This window comes from Danio rerio, chromosome 14 (genome assembly GCF_052040795.2).
Source record: "Danio rerio strain M-AB ecotype USA chromosome 14, GRCz13ab, whole genome shotgun sequence".
NCBI lineage: Eukaryota > Metazoa > Chordata > Actinopteri > Cypriniformes > Danionidae > Danio > Danio rerio.
The window spans coordinates 53986918-54012500 of NC_141034.1; the positions used below are offsets into that span (position 1 = coordinate 53986918).

The 25583-nt window shown below is 36.8% G+C and overlaps 2 protein-coding genes across 3 annotated transcripts in view; both read left to right on the forward strand.

The window, feature by feature from the left end:
* Nucleotides 1-25583, forward strand: part of nsd1a (nuclear receptor binding SET domain protein 1a) — a 1446438-nt gene that overhangs the window by 311619 nt on the left and 1109236 nt on the right. The window lies entirely within an intron of this gene.
* Nucleotides 1525-25583, forward strand: part of dctn4 (dynactin 4) — a gene marked incomplete at its 3' end in the record, with an annotated part of 57048 nt that continues 32989 nt past the window's right edge. The window contains 12 exon segments of one of the 2 annotated variants that reach the window (NM_001017782.4): nucleotides 1525-1689; nucleotides 3551-3621; nucleotides 6775-6953; nucleotides 8729-8772; nucleotides 8857-8964; nucleotides 13942-13962; nucleotides 16420-16493; nucleotides 18472-18584; nucleotides 19526-19635; nucleotides 20725-20798; nucleotides 20891-20945; nucleotides 23655-23762. In NM_001017782.4, the coding sequence (NP_001017782.3) occupies nucleotides 1555-1689; nucleotides 3551-3621; nucleotides 6775-6953; nucleotides 8729-8772; nucleotides 8857-8964; nucleotides 13942-13962; nucleotides 16420-16493; nucleotides 18472-18584; nucleotides 19526-19635; nucleotides 20725-20798; nucleotides 20891-20945; nucleotides 23655-23762 (1092 nt within the window). In that variant the 5' untranslated portion in view covers nucleotides 1525-1554. 2 annotated transcript variants of the gene reach the window in all.

Genomic DNA, 25583 nt, shown 5'->3' on the forward strand with positions numbered 1-25583 from the left:
AAGTTAGCGGTTCATTCCGCGGTGGCGACCCCTCATGAATAAAGGAACTTAGCCGAAGGAAAATTAATGAATACCTTTCTTATTTTATTTTTATTCATTTATTTTTATTAAGCTTAATTTTGGTTTTGAGTTTGTCCCACATTTTCTTATGTTTTTTACAATTTCTTTACATTTTTATTATTTGTAAAGTTAACTTTTTTGTTGTTATTTTAGGTTTTTATCTTGCAATTCTGACTTTGTCCCACAATTTTTTTAATTTTATTTACATCATGTAATTCTGATTACATTTTTGTCAATTCAGGGTTTTCTTCTACATCTCAAAATTCAGATTTATTTCTTGAAAATGTGCAGCCATTCATTCATTTTCCTTTGACTTAGTCCCGTTATTCATCAGGGGTCGCCCCAGAGGAATAAACCACTAACTATTCCACCATATGTTTTATGCAGCGAATGCCCTTCCAAGTACTGGGAAACACCCATACACACTCATTCACACACACTCATGCACTTTGGCCAATTTAGTTCATTAATTTCCCTATAGCGCATGTGTTTGGACTGTTGGGGAAACCGGAGCACCCGGAGGAAACCCAAGCCAACATGGGGAGAACATGCAAACGCCACACACAAATGCCAACTGGCCCAGCCGAGGCTCAAACCAGCGACCTTCTTGCTGTGAGGCAACAGTGCTAACCACTGAGCCACCGTCTCACAATTTATTTCTCTAAACTCTAAGTTTGCAGTCAATACAACTACAATTCTTAATTTATTTTTATTTATTTTAAGTCTTTGTCTTTCTATCGTGATTATGTTTCAATTATGAGCTTATGTCCCACAAATCTAAATAAAATTATTTGTTCATTCATTTTCTTTTCAGCTTAGTCCCTTTATTGATCAGGGGTCACCACAGTGGAATGAACTGCCAACTTATCCAGCATATATTTTACGCAGCTGATGCCTTTCCAGCCGCAACCCATATTTCTTCGATATATCTTCTTTGTTGATTAACAGAAGAAAGAAACTCAAAAAGGTTCGAAAAAAGAAAATCAGGGGTGTCCAAACTCGGTCCTGGAGGGCCGGTATCCTGCAGATTTAGGTTCCAACCCCCAATTAAACAAACCCAAACCAGCTAGCAAGCTCTTACTAGGAATACTAAAAAAACTTCCAAAGAGGTGTTTTGAAGGAAGTTGGAGCTAAACTATGCAGGACACCGGCCCTCCAGGACTCAGTTTGGACACCCCTGAAGTAAATGACAGGATTGTTATTTTTGGGTTAACTATCCTTTTAAATCGTTAACAATTACTCAAATGGACGTCTTAGTAAACAGGATGTAAATAGACGAATGCAAGCAAATATACAAACTATTTTAGTTTTTCCGTGTTTTTAAGAATAGTGATTTGTAACGTAGACAATAAAGAAAGGAATGTTTATCATCACCATTCACGTCTATTTAATTTGTTTTGTTTGCGTCTGAGTTTACAGCAGGGGCGCTGCTGACACAAAAGCGGCTCGCGTCGTGATGACGTCAAGACGTAGGCAGCAGAAACACGGAGAGAGATGGCGACGCTGCTGCAGCCAGAAAAAGTGCTTTATCTCGTCCGAGGCGAGAAAAAGATCCGCGTTCCACTCTCTCAGCTGTATTTCTGCCGATACTGCAGTGAACTGCGGTCTTTGGAGTGCGTGTCACATGAAGTAAGTTACGCGCTTGTGACATAAATTTGACAACAATAGATGCTCCAGTTACGAGCTAACAGGCTAACAGTGAAAACATTGTACCCGCCTATTAGTCGAGTTCTTATCCTGTGGTTGGACAGTTTGTCTATCAGTCATAGATTATAAGGCAGCTGAGTAATTCGATTGGCTATGAAACCAGACTGTTAACTTTTTCACCGCCCACTTCTTGTGGGGATTTGACAAGCTAAAAGCTAGCATGAGAATTCTGAATGAAATAAACGTCTACTGTTTTTGTTGATTTATTTAATGTTTATATGCACATCAAACGATGAATTAAGTACTAAAAATCTATGCGTTGACGTTTGTAGCAGTTATTCGTGTTTTTGAGAGCTTTAACATCACCACACCCTGTAATTACAGGATACACTGTTGTTTATTATTACTTACTTGCTTAACGTTATATCGTCTTATTATTGTTAATTAAAGTCTGTATTTTACCTCTGGCATCATGATTATGTTTCATTTAGCCATCCAGTTTGTTGTCATATATATCATGTGCATAATTTGGTCACACTTTATATTAGGTGGCCTCAACTTCTATACATACATTAAGACTGGATCTCAAAAGTTTTTTCATCAAGTACCACCTCAGGAAATAAAATGTCTCCAAGTACCACCATAATGAGCAGTATTGAAATACAGTAAGCATAGTAGGCCCAGTAAAGAAGCTACATATCTGTACAGTTCAAAAACACGGCAGATTAATCCCTATTATTAAGAATATTTATTATTATCAGCCACTTTGAACATTATAAATACTTTGAACATTAACACTGTGCTGTGCATATATGTAAACAAACAAACAAACAAAATAAAATGTCAATGTTTATATTAAAATGTGCTTTTAAAAGTTATAAATGGTAGGCTACTGATCCTAAAAAGTAAACAAAACAAAAAAACTCCTGTAATTAAATGTAAAATATTAACATGTAGTGATAGCCTATTCATCAAAACCTGTGGATGTTGCTTGGACCTTATCAATATAGGCTATATGTCATCATATTCATATACATCTTTTTTGATAATTTTTGAGATATAAGTAGCATTTACATATGACATATTTGATTCCTCCGGGTACAACTAGAAGGAAGCCCACGTACCACTAGTGGTACAGGGATCACAGTTTAGTTTAGTTTAACTTAGAATACAACTTTAAAACAAGCGAACGAGCGAACGAGCAAGCACCAACTTTACCGCAAACAAACAAACAAACAAACAAAAAGAGACAAGCACGCCAGTGTCTGGGGTCAGCACATGCGCATGCGCCCCCGTGAGAACCACTGCACTAAAATATAAATTAAAAAAAGTACTTACTGTGTTCATAATGTATTGTAGAACACTTCTGGTGCTCTTGAGGTGGGATACTAGTAGGGTGAGGGGATATAGGCATGTTTAAGGGTAGGTTAAGATGTAAGGGATGGTCTTTAGTGTAATTATAAATGTAAAAACAAAAAATAATTACAGGTGTAATTACATGCAGCTATTTAATCAATCATAAGTACAATATAAAAACGTGTATTTACACCAGAAATTGTAACATTATTGATTTTAGTGTAAGTACGTATTAGTTAAGGCAGGCGTGTCCAAACTCCATCCTGGAGGGCCGGTGTCTTGCAACGTTTAGTTCCAACCCCAATCAGCAAACCTGGGCTAGCTAATCAAGCTCTTACAAGGCTTTCTAGAAACATCTGTGCATGTGTGTTAAGGCAAGTTGGAGCTAAAATCTGCTGGACACTGGACCTCCAGGAATTAAGGCCACTTAATATAAATTGGGGCCAATTTTGTTCAAAATTACCATTGCATGTTCTTTATGTTTTAGGTCGATTCCCACTTTTGTCCCAGCTGTCTGGAGAACATGCCATCAGCTGAGGCCAAGCTCAAGAAGAACAGGTAAACCACTTCTGTGCGTAATATCTGACAGGCCTGTGAATGAATAAGAGCAAATCTGAGTCATCCTGATGCCATCTGGAATTTGAAACATGCTCATTAATATTTTTAGCACTTTTTTTTCAAGATAACGATTAGGGCTGCACAATATATAAATTCAGCATTGATAATGCAATGTGCTCATCCACTATAGTCACATCACAAGATATGCAATGTGGAGTCTCAGACCTCATTTACACTAATACGTTTTAGAAGGAAAATGATCCATGTCTACACTGGCGTTTCATCTAACGTTACTGAAAAGATCTCCGTCCACGCTACACCACTGAAAATGCACATCATGTGACCGCACACACACTCTGGCATGCTGCAGTGTATGGCTGTTTCTCAATATGCGGTCTTGCGTCCTCGTGTTCTCCTGCTACTTCATCATCAGCTGCCTAAGTTCAGTTCCAATACTCAAGACCGCAAGTACGGAGGACGTGTGAAACTTCCCGGATGTGATCTTGATATCGAGGACGCAACGATGCAGACTTGAGCACCGAACTCGCTCTGGAAGTCCCAGAAGTCATTGCGACTGGAGGTGGGAAGCGCTGCATTTTATTTAGATTTATTATTAAAGTTTAGAGATATCACTTATTTAACTCAGGAGTTTCCCTAAATGACATGGTGAAAGTAAACATTACCATGGACACCTTAATAAAGAAAAAAACACATTAAGGGTGTTTGTTTGCTGAAATTCGTATTAAAATCTGTTTTATTTGTATTGTGCAACATATATTTATAATGTTTTTATGCAAAGTATATATTTTGAATAGGGGAAAAACAATAAATCGTTGTATGAAGGCTTTAATGTTTAAATATTTTACCATTTAAAACACGTGAAGGTCATGTGACCATCAGGAAGAACACAGCAATTTAATTCTCAAAGGACTCGTTCTCTGCCCTCGCGGTCTCCTGAGTTCGTTCTTCCGAGGACACCTGGCAAGACCGGTCTCCACAAGAACACAAGTCCGTTCTCTGCGTTTTTGGAATTGAGAAACAGCCATTGTGAAGGTCTGAGCTCCAGGAAGTCAGCTGGTGCTTTGAGCACACTTCCCCAGTTGAGAGCAGTGGACGTCAGACAGTACATCGAGTATCTACCGCTGGATTTCATCTCACTATAGTTGTTAAATGTGGTGTTTAATTCATCTTATCTCTATCTAACGACTCTTTACTCTTTTGAATCTATTACTTGTTCTCAGGTAACATATTTTAGCTGAGCGCAAAGATACGTTAATATATTCATTTATGTAGCCACGTACACTGATTCTGCACATTTGCTCAGTTTTGTTATTAATATGCATACAGTGAAGATTACGGTCATATAAATATGTAGCTACAAGGCGCCTCAACATTTTTGATTTCTGTTAAGTTGCTAATATCAAAATGAAAATGGGCAGTTCATCATGTTTTCATTTTATTGTTGAATAAGTGAAACAACGTAGCCAGGGTGATGTGAATGAGGCTATAAAGTAGACTGTTCCCTTTGAAGATTTACCCGACGTGTCCTCGGGAGTTTGTTTTCCAAATTAAACTTGCAAGGAAAAGATGCAAGACTGAACTTTGTGCACTTAATATTGAGAAAAAGCTTCAATCAGATCAGACAGGCGAATGTCTGCAGCCATGCCTCTGTTTTCAGATGTCTCCATTTCCCCTATCCACACTGACACTCAGCAGCTGAGTTTTAAAACCAAATCAGCTTCTTCAGCGTTTCCAAAACGATCTGTTTTTAGGGCTCGAAAACTCAAGTAGTGTGGACGGAAAGCGTAACCAAAGCAAAACCTATGCGCTTTAAAACTAAAACATATTAAAGTGAACGAGGCCTCAATCATATTTGACAAGGAGCTACAGAATCATTTATAGAGTCACTGTAAATGTAACTAATAGAGAGAAAGTTTATCATTTGCATGTGTTTTGAAGGCTGTGCATTTCAAGAGTTTAAAACATCTGTCCACAAAAAAGTTAAAAATTAATTGTATTTAATTATTTATACAATTTGTGAAAAAGATTATGTTTATGTTTCTAGTCAGAATATCTACATTTGTTGAGAGAAAATAATATTATTTTTCTCACCACATTGGCAGACTATTTAGCTTGTTTTAAGGAAAAACTAATATTTGTATTTTTTTTCATGTTACTTTGTCTTAATTTTGTGTTATCTTTACCTAAATACTGTTATGCTGCGTTCACACCAGATGCGGAACGAGCGTCAAGCACAAGTGATTTACATGTTAAGTTAATGCAACAGGCAAATAGACAACCTGCGGCGCGATACGCGCGAATGACGCGAATTGCGCGGTGCGAATGGCGCGGGGCGAATTGAGCGTTTTGCACGTTTGACACGCTTAACGAGCGTTTCGCGCGAATCTCTCGAGTTCGAAAATCTGAACTTCAGCGGACATTCGCGCCGCGTTAACCAATCAGAAGCTTGCTCTTGTGGGGGCGTGATTGTGACATAGAACCTGTTGATGGTGTCCCGGGGGAAATCCTCCAGGCGACACCGACAACAAGTCATCAAACTGGGCTTGGCTCAGTCAGAAGCACTGCTGAAAGTCTCCGTCATCCAGGTTCAGTTTCTGGAGGAGTTTATGAGCTCACAGAGCTGGATGCACCTCTGAAAGGATGTAGTGGACTCAGACAGGACCTAAACGTATCGACGCTGTTTTTCAGCCTTCATAAAGTACATAAACACTGTTATTTTCTTCATAAAATCTATGTTAGCCATTTAGCTATAAAGCTAGAGTCACCGAGCAGACAGAAGCCTTGCCCATCACGCAAATCTGCGTCTGTTCTGAAGTAAATTTGACGCGCGAATGAAGCGGGGTTTGACGCGCGAATAAAGCGAGTAACCTCAAATGTTCATGCGGCAATTTACGCGCGAATATCGCGATTTATCCGCACGTTCCGCGTCTGGTGTGAACACAGCATTAGACTCTCCTGAAAACTATCAAATAGAACTATTTAAAGCCTCTTGTTAAACATGTATTCATATCGCAATATATTTATCGCAGACAAATAAAATATTGCAACATCAGATTTTTCTATGTGCATCTGATTATAATTAGATTATGTAGCAGAGTTTTTTTTTTCTTCTAAATGATGCCCTGGTTTTAGATGTGCAAACTGCTTCGACTGCCCGTGCTGTATGCACACACTTTCCACAAGGGCCACCAACATCCCTGCACCACTGCCTGATGATCCCACCAAGACCACCATGAAGAAGGCCTACTACCTGGCCTGTGGATTCTGCCGCTGGACCTCGAGAGATGTAGGCATGGCTGACAAATCTGTGGGTGAGTTACAGCCTTCCACATTAGTTTATCCTTTATTATGGATATGCGTTCATTTCTTTTCCTTCGGCTCAGTTCCTGATTTGTTAGGAAACGCCACAGCACGATGAACCGCCAATAATTCAGGCATATGTTTTACACAGTGAATGCCCTTCCAGCCACAACCCAGTACTGAAAAACACCCATAGACTCTCACAGTCCTCTAGATGTCATTTACAATAGAACAAATAGTAAATTCACTTACTGATCCCATGTATTCTGCCCCCACCCTGCAGTGGTGCCAGGGGTCCATGCCATCTTACAAATAATGTTGCAATCAAGACCAAATAACTAAGCAGAAATGGTATAAGAGAAAGTAATGGGGGTTGGGAGTCTCCACACCACTATACCAACACCAGTGTGCAGCATCCACTTGGATGATGCGATGGCAGCCACTGGACAACAGTGCCAGTGCGCTCACTACACACTAGCTATTGGTGGAGGGGAAAGACAGTGACTATGTTTACATGGACACCAATAATTTGATTTTAATGCGATTTAAGACAATAATATGATTAAGTCGACCATGTTAACAGTGATTTTTGATTAATTTATAATAATCATAATCAAACTAAAGAGAAATCGAATTAAGACTTGTGGAGTATGCAGATATTAGTCGCATTATTAAAGTGCAATACAGACATGTGAACACCTTAATTGAATTATTACCATCATGCAGGGATTTTCGCCGCGTTTTGCGACAGGATAGTCCACAGACACACACACACCATTCAGCATGCGGTATGAACGTCCATTAAAACAACTCTTTCGAAAAAAAGTGAAAGTCCCAAATTGCAGTTAAAGTTGACAAATTAATAATGAAACACCTAAAATTACATGAAACTTTGGAGGAAATGCAGATAGCGCGGTGACGCAGTGACGTTAATCTAAGTATGTGCTATAACATGTAAAACGCGATCATGAAAGAAACATTCAAAAAGCAAATCATTTAAACGCCTTAATCTTATTATTGTCTTAATTAGATTAAGGCAAATAATTCGATTACTGATGTCCATGTAAACGTAGTCAGGGATAAAGACAATTCGATGGATGGGGATAATTGGGAGGCCATGATGGGTAAAGGCTGATGGAGGGAATTTGGCCAGGACAACGGGGTTACACCCCCACTCTTCCCGAAAAGTGCCATGGGATTTTTAATGACCACAGAGAGTCAGGACCTCGGTTTAACGTCTCATCTAAAAGACGGCGCCCACTGACAGTATAGTGTCCTCTTCACTATAATGGGGCATTAGGACTCACACAGACCACAGGTTAAGCGCCCCCTGCTGGCCTCACCTACACCACTTCCAATAGCAATGTTGGAATGTTTCTAGTGTAGTTTCCCATGCAGGTACTGACCAGGCTCAGCCCTGCTTAGCTTCAGTGTATAACCGGTCTTGGGCTGCAGGGTGATATGTACAGTCTGCAACGCACCAGAGTATGTCACCAGAGATTAGAAGATCCAGGTTGTAGCACATTATTTTCTGCCATCTATAAAACTTTTTGTCAATTTCTTTGCAGCTGCTTTCCATAGCTTTATTTATTCTGGCTGTTGAAAGTTCTAGCATTATTGTAGCATAAAACTAAGATAGCCAATACCGTATAGATAGAGAATGTGGAGGAAGCCGTCTTTGTGCAATTATCTTTGTAGCAGATGTTAGTCCTGCCAGCCAGATTTTTCTTTGCCGCTTTGTACTGTATGCAGATTCTAGTAAATCTTTGCTCTTGTTGTATTTCAGCCAGTGGAGGATGGCAGGAACCTGAAAACCCTCATACTCAAAGGGTACGCGTCAATCCAGCAGCCCTCTTGTTACATTAATATAACATTTCTCAATGTATTTTTCAAGTCATCATGATTTCTATTTAGATCAACAAGCTGATCGAGTATTACCAGCAGCTGGCCCAGCGAGAGAAGCTGGAGAGAGACAGGAAAAAGATGGCGAGAAGACGGCCGTTCATGCCTCAGGCGTTCTCGGTACACACACACACACACACACACCACTGTGGCTAGTACACCCTCCTAACTTAACATTTACTTTCTCTTAAGTAAGCACTATACAGGTGTGGTTTTCTTGTGCAGATTCTAAACTTTGGCATAGCCTTAATAACTTGGCATAGCATAGCCTTGGCATTGCTCTAAAAAATAATACGAAATGTATAGTGATGTCTGCTGTTTTATATTGTATACATTTCATTATGTTATTAATTATATCGATTAGATCTGCACAAAACTTAAATTGTTAAAATGAGTGCTGACTGTTGCTCTACAAGAATGTTAAACATATTACACTGATGATAAATTACAGTAAAAAATATTTTATGGAAGTTAATGCAAAAACAAATCTAATAAATGTTTAATTTTACAGTCAAAATCCTAAAAAAATGTTTCCACAAATGTATTAAGGGTCACGAAACCCCCCTGTTTCAGCAGGGTGTTTTCACACCTCTAGTTTGGAAAAAGTCAGAAGAGTGGGTGTGTACAGCTCTGTTTAGGTGAGAGTGTCGGGGGAGGGAAAGAGGGAAGCTGCATACAAATTTGCATAAAAACGGGAGTTTTCGTTTGGGCACGCGCTGATTTTCACAGAAGCAAAACAAACACACTGACGCAGAGGAAGACAGTGACTGTGTTTACATGGACATCAGTAATCGAATTATTTGCCAAATTATTAATTTGTCTACTTTAACTGCAGTTTGGCACTTTCACTTTTATTTAGGAACATTTCATGCATGCTCCCCTTGACAAACGAGATATTGCATATGAGGAACTGCTGGAAGGGTGTAGTTTTAATGCAATGTTTGATACCGCACGGCGAATGGGAGAAAAAAAACTCTCTGCATTTCTCCGTAGCTTAGACGCACTTGGTAGCCAGCGTCAGAAAGTCATGTGTATAGACTATCCTTTCACAAAAATGTGATGAAAATCATACACGATGATAATAGTTTGATTGCATTGTTTACATGTTTACATTCGAGCAGCATTTACAGCGGATCTTTCAGTCTATAATACTGCAGTAATATTAATGTACTGTAAACTTAGTAACTAAAACATTTCGACTAAGATATGTCTTTAAACACTGAAAGAGTATTGCTGACTGTACAAACTAACTTTACCTCTGAATAAACAAACAAAGACCACTGATCGATTACTTACCAAATCTGTTGAGACAGGACAGTCAGCACCAACTGGAGCCGCGTCTTTTTTTAAAGGAGACGAGCAGCAAATCCGGATTTCACCATTTCCAGATGCGAAAAGCTCTCGGGTAAAAAATATATCGTACAAACGTATGTCGCGTGCACTGTAATCTACATGTGAGTCCAGCTGCGCTCTCATAGCGGGAAATTAGAACAAAAACTTTATTGCAGCACATTTATAAACGCAACACTGACGACCCGTTTCTCCAAACAATTCTTCTGCTTCCAGTTGTTTTGGCACAAAGCGTAGCGTCTCTCTGCTGTCTGAACACTGTAACAGCTAAAAACAGTCTCCGAAGCTATCATACATATTAATGAAGTTGCACCGCGTACACAATAGAGTGCGCTGATTGGTTTGAACCAAGTCCTAAACATGAATAATGCAGCACACTCAGAGAAGTCACGAAATACTCCCTGGGACAGACGTCCAGTCTACACACTGGAATACAAACAAGGATCTAATCGCCGTGATGCAGCTTCAAAAATTTGTGTCATCCGGAAGAACAAATTTGCTCAAAATAACGCAAAAACATCTATTTTTCACTTTTTTTGTGAAATATATGTGTCCTAATAGTGTTTTTAGCAGTGTGGGGCACATATATGACTGTCAACAGCTCAAAAAATGTGTGTTGGTGTTTCGTGACCCTTGAACACTGAAAGGACCATCAAACCAACATGATCTAATTTCCATCACAATAATGATTTACATTTCAGGAATATTTCACTATATTTAGCATTGTTTTTTATTGCGTACATGCAGCTTTCAGAGGCACTAAAAAAAAGATCATTCTGACCCCAAACTTTTGAATGTGTTTTTTAAGCAATGATGTCTATTAAATGATTAATTCCTAACCCTTTAAAGGGCACCTATTATGCGAAATCACTTTTATACGGGGGTTGAAACACAGTTGTTTGGCGACAGTGTGTGAATATACCCAGCTCATAATGATAAAAATGTATTAATTCTATTGTTTATAATCACACTTGATAAAACCGTCTGCAGAAACACTTTAATTGACATTCTCCCTTTTTACGTGTCACCAGAGGAGGAAAGCCCCGTCCACTAGTGACCATCTCTCCCTTATAGGCATAGGACATTAGTCTTGTTTTTGAATCTGCTACTATGCTGACACATAGGCATTTGTGGCTCCGCCCTCTTTTGAAAAAGAGCACAATCTCATTTGTATTTAAAGTAGGGTTGGGCATCTAAGCTATAATGCCGATCCGATACGCATCTCGATACAAAGAATACGATCCGATATATTAGCGATACATTTATGACATATTGCGATGCAACACGATACGATTCACACCCATATCACGATACAATGCGATAATTCAGCACTAACTAATTAGATCAAGTTTATGAGATGATGTAAGAAAGGATGCTGTGCCATTGAATGAGTTTGATTATTTATTAACCAAGCAACACCAAGACTTTTTTTACAAACTGGGTTTTCTCTCAGAGCCAGAGTGTCAGTTTACAGTAGAGGGCCATTTTAGAACATAAAGCACATATTATTTAAGTATTTTCAAGATAAACAGAATGTATAAGTGCAATATATATTAAAATATATATATTTGCACTCTTTCAACATAAAGGTTGAGCATTGCACAACAAGAATTGTGATTTAACTTTTCAACTATGAAAACAAGTTTTAAAAAGATATATTTTGCCACTGATTATTCAAAACTTAAGGTTGTGAACTAGCAGTGTTATGCTGCGTTGAAACATCACTGTCACTGTAAACAACAGGCTAATAAAAATATAACAAACCAGCAATCTTCTTGCTGTGAGGTGGTCAAACTACCCACTGTGCCACCGTGATACCCATTATTTTTATCATTATTATTATTAATATTATTATTATAATTAAATAAAAATTAACAGGAGGAGGTGTTTAAAACCGCCTAGTGCGGCAGTATAGAGAGGGCGGCGTCCGCAACACCCAGTTATATCCGCGCATAGGGTGGCAGAATAGAGGTCCGCGATACCCGCACGTCCTCAGTTATATCCGCGTATAGGGTGGAAGAATAGAGCACAAAACTTTTGCGCATGGAAAAAAAAAACTTGCAATGCTTTTCTCACCACTTTTGGAGCTGGTAGCTACAGTTGAAGCAGTGCAGAAAGCCGGGGATGCAGGAACAATGGAAGATGCTTTCACAACAACACCGTGGCGCCGCTTCAAGTGAGATTTCAGATTACTCGTACTGCCCGCGTATTTTATAGATGCGCGGCACATTTTGCAAATTGCATCTGTCCTGTCAAGTCGTCCATCCTTAAATCCATAATGTTGCCATACTTTAGATTTAAAACTCAGTGGGGAATAAAATGTTTGTTTTGCTTCTCGCGCTTTCTGAGGGCGCTCCACTAGCTTCATCCGCACACCTGATACACTGAGTTGTAGTGTAAGTGTACACATCCGCAAATCCGTTGCTAAGGCTTACTTTATGTAGGTCGATTAAATTATGCGCCAAAAACAGGTTGACAACACTTGTTAATAAATAAAAAATACATTCTATATTAAAAAAATAAGCTGTATCTTGGAAAAACCGATGCATCTCGCAAAAACCGATGCATCTCGATTTGCTTTCAAAATTTCATTCATCCTCTGCTGCTCAACCGATGCACTCGCATCGTGCACGCGCATGACCGCGTATTGATACATATCGATTAATCTTCCCATCCCTAATTTAAAGCGACAGTCACCAAAACTACACAATTAGAATCAAAGCTTAAAAGGTTCATTTTCAAAGAGTTATAAAACCATATTAGTGTGGTAGTTTAAGCTGAAACACACATACACACTCTAGGGCAGTGGTCACCAACATGGTACCCGCGGGCTACCTACCAGTCACATGAGTTGCCCGTGGGCCTGTTATAAAATTAGCTTACCATAGCACCACATACCAGTAAGCTCCATCTAATATTTTCTGTAGCTATACTTTTTAAATCACACTTGCATTGGTGTAAAATTGAAAATGATATTTAAGTTATATATAAAAAAAATGTAAAAACAATTTCAGACAAATGAAGTGTTGCATATTGATATTTATGTTTCCAATCAATGTTGACAACTATTGTGAGAAATCATTAACATGATCAGTGTCTTCACATAGGTGAATATCATTATTTATTAATAATATTTGAGGAAATTTGTTATTAGGAAGTGTGTATCAAACTGGTAGCCCTTCACAATAAACGTTTTTGCTATTTCTGCGTAGAATTTTGTTAAAAATCTGCAGATTTCTGCGGAATTATTTTAGGAGTATCCAGCGGAGTGTCATAACTAAAACTTTAATATATGAAATAAAAAGTAATAAATTACTGAATAAAAACTGAATAAATTCAGATTTACACATTTACTCAAGTAAATAAACAGAATTAATGATGGACTAAAAATCAGCAGAAATCTGCGGAAAATCTGTAAAAAATCTGCGGAATTCTGCGCGCGCAGATTCCGTGTGGGCCTAACGATACCCAAGAAGTAGCTCTCAGTTTCCAAAAGGTTGGTGACCCCTGCTCTAGGGACATCAGAGACGTCTTGTGAAAAGGGGCATAATAGGTCTCCTTTAATACATGACTTGGGATTGAACGGCACTTTGAGCTGCATGTCTTGTTTACTAATGCAATACTTGCTTTTGTGCTTCAAACTGCCACTTTAATGTTTGCTTGAATGCGTTTGTTTCACTTGATTCTGTCTCTCTTCTTTTCTTTGCTTGTGCACGCTGATATTTTTGGTTTTATACCCCTCTCCAGCAACACACTATTCACGTGGTGGTGAGTGGTATTTCTTTTTTCCCCCCACAGCACTCACAGAAACACTAAGAAGCTCTTTCTTTTCTCCCCAAAGCCTTCCGTCATTTTAGCATGTCTAATCTGTTACTAAATTACTCTCTGATCACATGAGCTTCAGTTTTGCTACTTGGAATTCTTTGTACAATCAAATCCTTTGTATTCGCCTGTATGATATCTTTAGAAGTACTATCCTGTTTAGGCCGATATTTGTAGATTTAGCTTATTAAAGAAGCTTAAAGTTCAGCCAGAGACTTATTATATAGATTAGAACTAGAACTTTAATCCTCAGATCATATTTCCTCTCAATTGTTTAATTAGTATGTAGGAAAGAAAGCTTTTGGATATCATTTGTGCTTAAACTATGCTAACGCTACTAAATGTATATCACAGCAATGACACTGACATTCTTATATTATTGATGAGCTTTTCCTTAAAGGGGTAGTTCACCCAAAAATAGACATTTCTTCATCATTTGCTTGCGCTTAAGTGGTTCTAAAGTGATTTATTTATTTCTCCTGTTTAACACATAAACAAGATGTTTTGCAGAATGCTGGAAAAAAGCAACTATTTCATAGAAGGAACAAAAATACTTTTGTTTTTGTCTGGTTTCTAGTCCAAATATCAAATAATTGTTAAATCAAGAAGAATTTTCTAGACAGGCAAAATAACAATGATTTTCTTTCACAAATGAGTCAAAATAAAGTGTGTTTCTCCATTAAAAACGAGTTAAATAGTCATAAATGTAAGCAAACTAATCTATACATTTTTTTTCTTTGAAATAAGTTTATTTTGCTTACCCCATTGGCAGATTATTATTTGTGTTGTATGTCTTAAAGAGTTCCTGTTTTGCATTAAAAAAGGTCATATTTATGTCTTTGGGGGTCTCCAACTACATGCTGATCTGAAGGTCAAAAAACACTTCCATTGTCTTATAATATGCATTTATTTTTACCTAATTGTCTCAGTGACTCCCATATAATTCGTTTAGCGATTCATTTGTTCCCAAACTCCTCCTTAGGCGAAGCTAATCTGCACTGATTGGGCTGACGACCCAGTCTATTGCGATTGGTTGACTGCGTTCAGCACGAGACCGAGAGAAATGGCCACCACGGCTACAGCATGAAGTAGCAGAGAGTATGTGAGAGCCCAATGCAGGAATGCAAGAAAGCAATGCAGTTAAACACCAGCATATATTCTCCTCTTAACCCTAACCCCAAGTAATAACAACACACATTCAGTATTAATCCACACAGTGGCAAAAGTTGAACTGTTTTGTAAGTTGACCGTGTCACGTGTGTGTGAGGAACAGCTGATGGTGGCCATAGCAAAAGAGCAAACAGCAGAGGATCACTAGTTCAGAAATGCATTTAAATCGGTAAAGGACTGCACCGTTTTGGGCGCGATATGTGAACAGCCATATAGATTTAACCTAAAAGATGCAGTACAAGCACTGATCTATAATCGATACGTGATTACAAGCCGCTCAGAGTGATTACAACTTAATTAATCACACTTTTTGTTCACATTTACATGTTATGGTCCGGAGGAAGAAGAATATAAACTGTAAAAGTTCCTGACGACGTTCCTGTCAATGTCTGACAAAGTCCCATAGTTTTTGCTGCTACTTGAATTGAATTGTTTCTTCGGGGCACCACGATGCAGATGCGGACAATTCGATATCAGTTCAGTAATATTAATCATAACCGGTTATTATGTACTGACGTCATTTATCTCAAATGCGCTATGTCGCCGTAGCTTACTATGGCAAGGGAGGTGAGTGCGAGTATTTACAACACTGCAACTACTTAAAAACGCAGAAACTGTGCACAAGTTCACTGCGTGTGTGTTTGCTGGACAGTCTTTCACTGACACTTACAGCAGAAGCCCCTATTGCACTGCGATTGAGAGAATGAAAGTACTCCATCTCTCGTACTTCTCTCTCTTCTCTCTCTCTCTCTCTCTCTCTCTCTCTCTCTCTCTCTCATTGTGGCCCAGTTGACCTGCTGGTGTTGGTTCTTGTTGGTTACAGCAATACTTCTGGATACAGACACGAGCACAATTTAATTAATGGTGTTAATAGAGCCTTAAACTCTTAAATTTGACTTGATGAAGCCTGCAGAATCCATGTAAAGGAAAACTCACTAAATTTTGACATTATTTCTGAAAACAAGACAATATTTTTTGCTTGTCTAGAAAATGCTTCTTAATTTAAGATTTTTAAGAAATTTGGATTAGAAAAAAGAAAAAAATGATTTTTTTGCAGTGAAGTCAATGGCTGTTTTTCCAGCATTCATCTTTTGTGTTCAACAGAAGAAAGAAACTCAAACAGGTTTGGAACGATTGAGTAAATGATGACAGAATTTTCATTATTTTGAGTGAACTGTCCCTTTAAACTTCACTTTGGCATCAACTAATGTGGTCTGTATTTACGTGTTAAAGGAGAAGTATGGACTGGGAACCAGACTACAGAGACAGAGATCTGGAGCCCCGATCAGTGCCCTCTATGGCCTTTCGTGAGTATCTCACACTAAAACATGACTCAAGCATTCTACATGATGAGATAAGTGCTGCATCACATACAGTATTGTGCAAACATTTTAGGCCACTGGTATTCCAGTGTGGAATTCAGTATTGAATCTGTTACTTGTTCTTAGGTAATGTGTTTTAGCTAACGCAATAAGTTAATATATTAATGTATTTAACAATGACATGCACACAGATTCTGCACATTTGACTGATTGCTTGCCTTTATTTCCTATATTGTATAAACTTATTGTATTATTGATTGCTGTTATTGATTATTAAAACTGATATTCAGCAAAAGAGAGAGGGCATGTTTCATATTTTAATGAAAATAAAAGAAGGCAGTAATCTTATAGGCTCTGTTTTGTTGTAAATATACATACAGTGAAGATAACGCTCATATAAATATGGAGCTACACGACGCCTCAACATTTTTGCTGTCTGTTAAGTTGTTAATATCAAAGTGAAAATAGGCAGTTCCTTATATCATGTTTCCATTTCAATGTTAAGAAAGTGAAACAACGTAGCCAGGTTGACGGGAATAAGTTTATAAAGTAGACTGTTCCCTTTAAAGATTTACCCGATGTGTCCTCGGTTGTTTGTTTTCCATATGAAACTTGCAAAGTCTAAACTTAGAAGAAAAGGGCGCAAGACTGAACTTTGTGTTCTTAATATTGAGAAATAGCCTCAATTAGACAGGTGAATGACTGCAGCTATGCCTCTCTTTTCCCCTATCCACACTAACACGGAGCAGCAGTGTTTTAAAACAATAATGGCCTGTTAGGCGTTTCCAAAATGCTTGTGGGGCTTTATGTGGTTACACCACGGAAGGTGTAACCATAGCAAAAGTTATGCGTTTTAAATCTGAAACATATTAGATGCCTCAAAAATCAACCTGCAAAGCTACCAGAAAAACTATGGGGAAGTAAATCAAGTGTCCTAAATGCAAAGTGTTGATTTTGATTTACTTAATATACAGTTAAAGTCAGAATTAACCCCCCCCCCCTGAATTGTTTTTTCCTTTTTTAATATTTTCTGAATGATTTTTAACATTCAGGAAATTTTCACAGTATGTCTGATAATATCTTTTCTTCTGGAGAAAGTCTTATTTGTTTTATTTCGGTTAGAATTAAAACAGTTGTTAATTTTTTAAAAGCCATTTTAAGGACAAAGTTATTAGCCCCTTTAAGCTATATTTTTTCTCGATAGTCTACAGAACAAACAATCGTTATACTATAACCTGGCTAATTACCCTAACCTGCTTAGTTAACCTAATTAACCTAGTTAAGCCTTTAAATGTCACTTTAAGCTGTATAGAAGTGTCTTGAAAAATATCTAGTCAAATATTATTTACTGTCATCATGGCAAAGATAAAATAAATCACTTATTAGAAATGAGTTATTAAAACTATTATGATTAGAAATGTGCTGAATAAATCTTCTCTCTGTTAAACAGAAATTGGAAAAACAATTAAACGGGGGCTAATAATTCAGGGGGGATAATAATTCTGACTTCAGCTGTGTTAGTTGATAAATAAAAAGTATTCATGCATAATTTTTGAAAGCATCCTCATTTTACAGGATTTTTTACAAAAGTGCCTAAAGCTTTGAACAGTGCTGTAGCTTTGCAGGTCGGTTTTATTTGAAGCATCTTAGACATGTTGACATGTTAGACAAGTTCTTCTGGATTTAGGTTGTCAGTTTGTTTTCTTTCTTCATGTGATTCCACACAGACTGGATGATGATGAGATCAGATCTCTGTGTAGAACACTGCCTGTTAATCTCACTGCATAATTGAAATGAATGACTTAAAATAATGTTTGGAAATGTAAATTGATATTTCAAGTGGACATGCTACATAAAATATAGAAATAACCGACTTCAATTTTTTTTTGGTGGAAAAAGGTGGCCTGTATTGCACAGTACTGTGTATACAAAGATGAATGATGCATCAATGTGTTGTTTTTAGATTAAAAGAAGGAGAGGACCAGAAGGAGATCACTATAGAACCGGCACAGGCTTTGGATGAAGTAGAGCCTCTGCCTGAAGATTATTACACCCGCCCTGTCAACCTCCCTGAAGGTTGGTCTCATTCGTTCTTCACCCAGTAATATTAATTCATTCTGTCTTTAAGCTGATGATACAGCAGGGGAAAAAAGTATTGTACATGTCACCATTTTTCTCATTCAAGGTGGCGTTGACTTGAAATTTTTGCCCAGATGTTGAAAGCCACCAAAGAAATCCATATATGCAAAGAAAACAAATGTAATTAGTTTATAAATGAAGTTATGTTAATAAAATGACACAGGAAAGTATTGAACACATGAAGAAAGGGAGGTGTAGAAAGGCAGTGAAAGCCCAGACAGCAGCTGAAATCTCTTGGTAGTTCTTCAGAAACCCTCTGCCTTTCGTCATTGTAAATGAATATCAGCTGCTTCAGTCCAAAATTTACATTAGCAGGAGCATGAAGATGATAGGATGGCTATCTGAACAGAAGAAATGCATGAAGTGACCAGGTGTAAACAGCCCCTTAGTGTTCACATCCATGCATAATAACACTGTTTATTTTTAGTGTGCTGCAGTTTTGCCATCTGCCCTTTGAATTGTAAATTGCACTCAGTATTTACACACACATTGGCTTAATCTGCAATAAAAACATACAGGATTACTTTTAATTTTTAAGTATGTTGTTATTTGCGTACACACAGCTTCAGTGAGCCTGGGGCCACTTACAGAAATACAATCTTCCTGATCACAAACATTTGATTTATTATACAAGCAATGATGCCTTTAAAAAAATTATTATTTTTAAACCAACCTTTAATACATTACTGGGAGTTGTTGGAGCTTGTTTGAGTCTTGCTTTGTATTTCAAACTGCCTTTTTAATGTTTGCTTGAATGCATTTGTTGCACTTGATACATTATGTATGCTGATTTTCTGGGGTTTCTGCAATAAAAGCATATGGAAAGTTGATGTATGGATGTTGCGTATGGATGTTGAACTTTGCTTGCTTCCATGCAGTCACGACTCTTCGTCAGCGGCTGCTTCAGCCTGATTTCCAGCCTGCAGGAGCTTCACAGCTTCACCCCAGACACAAACATCTGCTGATGAAGCGATCTCTGCGCTGCAGGGTCTGTACACATGTCCACAGCTTCTCTTTCTTTCTCAACAAAGCCTTTTGGAAGCTGCTATTTAATGAGCTAAAGCCATTTACATGTGTTTATCGTATATACTCTTTTATATAATCTTTTTTATTTTTTTTGTTTCTTTTATTTTATCTTTTGTTTCTTTTATTTTATCGTTTGTTTTATTGTAAATTTTATTTTCTTTCTTTCTTTTATAATTTTTTTATTTTATTAAAAATGTTTTCGTTTATTTCATTTGTTTTATTGTATTTTATTTTATTTCCTTTTTTCTTTTTTGTTTCTTTTATTTTATTGTATCAGTTTTATTAGAAGTTTATTTGTTATTGTATTTAATATTTTCTGTTATTTTTTCTTTATTTTATTTTTTTCTTTATTTGTATTTATATTTAGTTTATTTTATTATTGTGTTGTATTCTTTTCTTTTTCTTTTTTGTTTTCTTTGTTTTATAAAAATTTTTTGTGTATTATTGTAATTTTTCTTTTTTCTTTCTTTTTATTTTATTATTTCATTTTATTTTTGTATTTTTCATTTATTGTTATTTATTTATTTATTTTTATTGTATTTGTTTTATTTAAATTTTCTGTGTTCATAGTATTTTTTATTTGTTTTTTCTTTTATTGTAATTATTTTCTTTTATTTGTTTTATTGCATTTAATTCTTTTGTATTTTTGTATTTTTATTTTATTTTATTTGTTTTTTTGTATTTGTTTTATTTTGTTTAGTTTTATTTAATTTTTAAAAAATGTTTTCTTTCATTTTTCTTTTTTTCTTGTATTTGTTTTATTGTATTTTATTATTATTATTATTATTTTCTTTTTCTTTTTTTTATTTGTGTTTTTCTTTTATTTATTTATATTAATTTAATTAAATTTTCTTTTACAAGCTAGCATTTTTAAAATTAAAAATACAGTAAATACAGTAACAGTTAAATGGTATTGTAATTGTTGAGCAAAGTTTATGTATCAAATACTAATATGATTTTATATTTGTATGTGATTACACTCAGCTGAGCTGCAAATCTGTTGAATAGCATTTTAATGTGCCGTTAATTACTGTTCATTCTTTCATTTCAGAAATGTGAGCACAATCTGAGCAAACCAGAGTTTAATCCGACCTCGATAAAATTCAAAATCCAGCTTGTGGCAGTGTAAGTCCTCTGTTTGTGCTCTGAACTCTTTTATTTGCTGTTCTATGAGTGTTTCTAATGAATTTTAATGAGCAACTGTGTGTTCTTTACAGAAGCTACATTCCCGAAGTCAGGATCATGTCCATTCCTAACCTGCGTCATATGAAGGCAAGTTTAATTATGTTTTGAGCTATGGAAGTCATATACTGTTGAAGTCAGAATTATTAGCCCCCTGTATATTTTTTTTTCTCCAATTTATATTTAATGAAAAGAAGATTTTTTTTTTTACATTTCTACACATAATAGTTTTAATAACTTATTTCTAATAAACGATTTCTTTTATCTTTGCCATGATGACAGAATATAATATTAGACTATATATTTTTCAAGATACTAGTATACAGCTTAGTGACATTTAAAGGCTTAACTAGGTTAATTAGGCAGGTTAGGGTAATTAGGCAAGTCATTGTATAACAGTGGTTTGTTCTGTAGACGATCCAAAACAAATATTGTTAAGGGGGTAATAATATTGACCTTAAAATGCTTTTAAATAAAATTGAAAACTGCTTTTATTCTAGCCGAAATAAAGCAAATAAGACTTTCTTCAGAAGAAAAAATATTATAGGAAATACTATAAAAAATACTTGCTCCATTTAAACATCGTTTGGGAAATATTTACAAGGGGCAAATAATTTAGACTTCAACTGTATATGCGTAACCCAGAGTAAATTTGGGTTACTAAATATTAAGTTTGTATTTAAGCACATCTTTGTACAGTATATCAGTGGTTCCCAAAGTGGGGGTCGGGACCCCTGAGGGGTCGTGGTACAATGACAGGGGGTTTGCTTGGTTATTTCCAAAAGTCAATAATTTGATTAAACTATCAGAATTGCTATATTTTAACCATCACCCACACAAGATAAAAAAATAATAGTTTTTAATAGTAAAAAAACACCAACATGCAAATGAAAAGCCATCAGCCTTTCAATTATTTTGGTGTGTTTACTTTAGATTAACAACACATTAATAGTATCAGTTGCAGCAGATTAATTTATAGCACCACTTTCTGACACCTTTATGGCAATCAAATACATTAAAAATAAACACAGGCCACAACTAAATATTGAGAATAATCTCTGAATAGCTGTTTCCAAAATTAAACCAAATAACAGTCTTTAGCTGAGGTTAATATTAAATTTAACAAATTAATAAATGAATTTAAAAATGATATGGTTGATAGACTTGCACATTTTTTGTGTTGTCAATATGCTTGCATTTATATAGGCCTATTGTGTGCCCAACGTTTGTATATCTATAACCACCTCTGAGAAATTTGGGGGTCACGAGTCATTGGCATTGTTATTTTAGGGGTCGCGGGCTGAAAAGTTTGGGAACCCCTGCAGTATATGACTGTTTAGAGTGTGAACCTTGTATACAAATAAGGTTGGTAAAAGCCTTTTCGGCTGTTACGTTATCTAACTTTGCATGGCTCCAGAAAGCAAGCCAGACCTGTAACAATAATCAATTTTAAATTAAAATGAATTAATAGGAGCCCAGAGCCTGGACTCTTGTTACAAAGTAAAAACAACAACAAAGACGATTTGACCTTTTATTTGACATTTCACTTTAAAGGAGACAAACATAATGAAACCTGTCGGAGAGACAACGAATAGAGGTGTAGAGAAGATAATCGCAACAAAGTGACATATATAACAGCACAAAGATAAACTCACTACTTCAAATTAAAATAATTTTTTTATTATTGTTTTAATAATTAAAATAGATATATTACATGTAGTTATTGTCACGCCTCCAATTCTGAAAGGAGGATTGTGATTGGAAGAGAGGAGAGATTGGCAAGACACGTCAAACAGCTGTCACGTTAAAGAGATTTCTCTATTATATGCCACTGGTAAACATGTTATTTAATGATGCCCTATAAAAAAAATCTGGGAATACCTAGGTGTAGTCGAATAATAGGAGATCAGTAAATGGAAATGGCAATGCCATGAGCTTTAGACACCATTGTCTTCTTGTTTTAATGTAAATTCATGTAAAACCCTGTTGGACAAAAGGCCAATCAGAACACAAAGCAGACTGTTGCGCCACATGCCAGCTATGCAGATATCCGAGAATAATTTAGTATATTGAATCAATGTAGTATAGGGCACCTTTAAGATGCTTGATTTTTTGCTGTAAATCAATACATAATGTTTGTTTATTTGTGGTTTGAAAACTAAGACTTTCTGAGATTTTGAGCCATAAGCGGCGTCCCAAATTGCATACTTATGCACTATTCTACGCCATTTTGTAGTATAAGTAGTGTAAGTAGTGTGTTCACACTGAAAACTCTAAAAACATTAAGTGCACTTTAATTACCCGGATGATGCACTCATTCAGCCGGTAAAATGAAGTGTGGAATGATGGACTCTTCACGCACTCAACGACCGCCGGTTTGCTTGCGTCGCGCAAGGGGCGGAGCTATCGGACGCACATGTTGAATAACTTTATTTATTTTGGATAGTGAAAGCAAAATTCTCCTACGACAGTGATTATAGCGCCTCCTGATGGTGAATGCGGCAATACTCACGGCAGGTATTATTTGATAATTCGGTCGTTTATTTCACTGATCTGGCAACCGTCAAACGTCATCAGGGAAACGGTTTGAATTTCCACTTAGTAAAAAAACATTAGTGTGCCATTTGGGACGACACTACATACATATACTATCCTGTTGAGTGTGTAAGTGCATAAGTACATAGTGCATGAGTGCATAGTGTATAGTGTGCCATTTTGGACGCAGCTATAGTCTGGTACAGTCTGGATAATTTTAAAGATGTTTTTTTAAAGTAATGTTAGTGTTTTGTTTTAACGCAGGAGAGTCAGGTTTTGCTAACTCTGACTAACCCAGTGGAGAACATCACTCATGTGTCTCTGTACACCTGTGAAGAGGAAGACCAAGATGACATCAACAGCACCGCTAAGGTAAAACTCACATTTCTCAAAGTTTAAGGCCTTAAAGTCTAAAGTCAAGATGTTCATTGTACCTCCCTTGTACATAAGAATTCTTAATGCAAAGTCAATAAGAGCAACTTGTAAACACAATACATATAAGACTTCAGTATCAAGCACAGTGGTTTGCACTGTTGTCCCACAGCAAGAAGGTCACTGGTTCAAGTCCTGGCTGGGCCAGTTGGCATTTCTGTGTGGAGTTTGCATGTTCTCCCCATGTTGGAACGGGTTTCCTCCGGGTACTCCGGTTTCCCCCACAGTCCAAACACATGCGCTATAGGAGAATTTGCTAAACTAAATTGGCAGTAGTGTGAGTTTACGGGTGTTTCCCAGTACGGGTTGTGACTGGAAGGGCATCCGCTACGTAAAACATATGCTGAAATAGTTGGCGGTTCTTTACGCTGTGGTGACCCCTGATAAATAAGGGACTAATCTGAAGGAAAATGGATGAATAAAACAAATTAAAGCTTATTGCATAGATGATCATAACAATTTAATACTCTGAACTACAGCTGCACAATTAATCGTCAAAAGATCGCGATCTCGATTTCGACCCTCTAGACGATCTTAATCCAGCATTTCTACAATTCAGTCAATCATATTTTTAAGTTCAAGAGAGAAGAAAAGGCGGATGCACGAGTCTTTTCATTGTTCCACACACGTTGCTCAGTGACATTGGCACCTCCAAATGATGTTAAAAGACTCACATACTGTATTTATTATGTATAATTCACCTAAAAATGTCACTTTTTGTCTTAATATAATGATGTTTTCGCGGCCGGGAAATCACACGTGACGTGAGCTGCTGACTGTGAGCTGTTATCACAGAGAGGGCGGGCGCGCGCGCGCTCTACTTTAGTGAACAGAACCTGCACATGTTGCGAGTAACAGGTAATACAGTTGTAAATAATATTCAGTTTGTGGCACAGAGTGATCGTTTGGGAGCCGTGCGCGAAGTATGAACAAGCACTTAGCTGTCAAAATGAAACCGAAAGTGGTTTAAATGATCATATCGCATTTTAGAGTTATGATTACAAAAAGCATTTGATGTTTTTTCTTTCATAGCGAACACACAGCTGTGCATGGAAATAAAGGTTTAAAATGTCAGTATAACTACTCTAGCCTATATATTGTTGAATATAATCTGATAATGGCAAATTTCTGATTTTACCAGTGAATAAAATTGTCTAATATGACAGATTGCAAGCACATATCTCAAACATTATTCAACATCAGAATTATTATAAGTAGAATAGAATTATTTATAGAAACCAGTTCACATAATACACATAATATTATTATCGATGTTGTGCCATATGTTTGTTTTTACCATACCTTTATTTTACATCACGATTCTGTAGATCTTTATTTTAAGCAAAAAAATCGCGATTCTCATTTTAGCCGGAATTGTGCAGCTCTACTCTGAACAGTATACAGTAGGGATGGGTACTGAAACTTGGTAGTAATTCCCAAATGGACAGCGACAATGCCCGTTGCAACAAACTCAACAAGTTGTTTTTCTTGCCATGCTGCTGTTGTAGATAGTGTGTTCTGGGAAATTTTCTTACCGCTTGGTTTTGAGTGTGGTCCTGAAAAATCTTCGTTTTAAGGGGTATCTAGCCCTTCCCCTTAGCCATACGCCTTCAAGCTAAGGAAAATTGGGGCCTTTTGCCTTTACTTGTATGCGCAAAACTAGGGGTAGGGGTAAGGGGAAGGGCTAAGGCGGGGTTGTCCAAACTCGGTCCTGAAGGGCCAGTGTCTTGCAGGTTTTATCTCCAACTTGCCTCAACACAC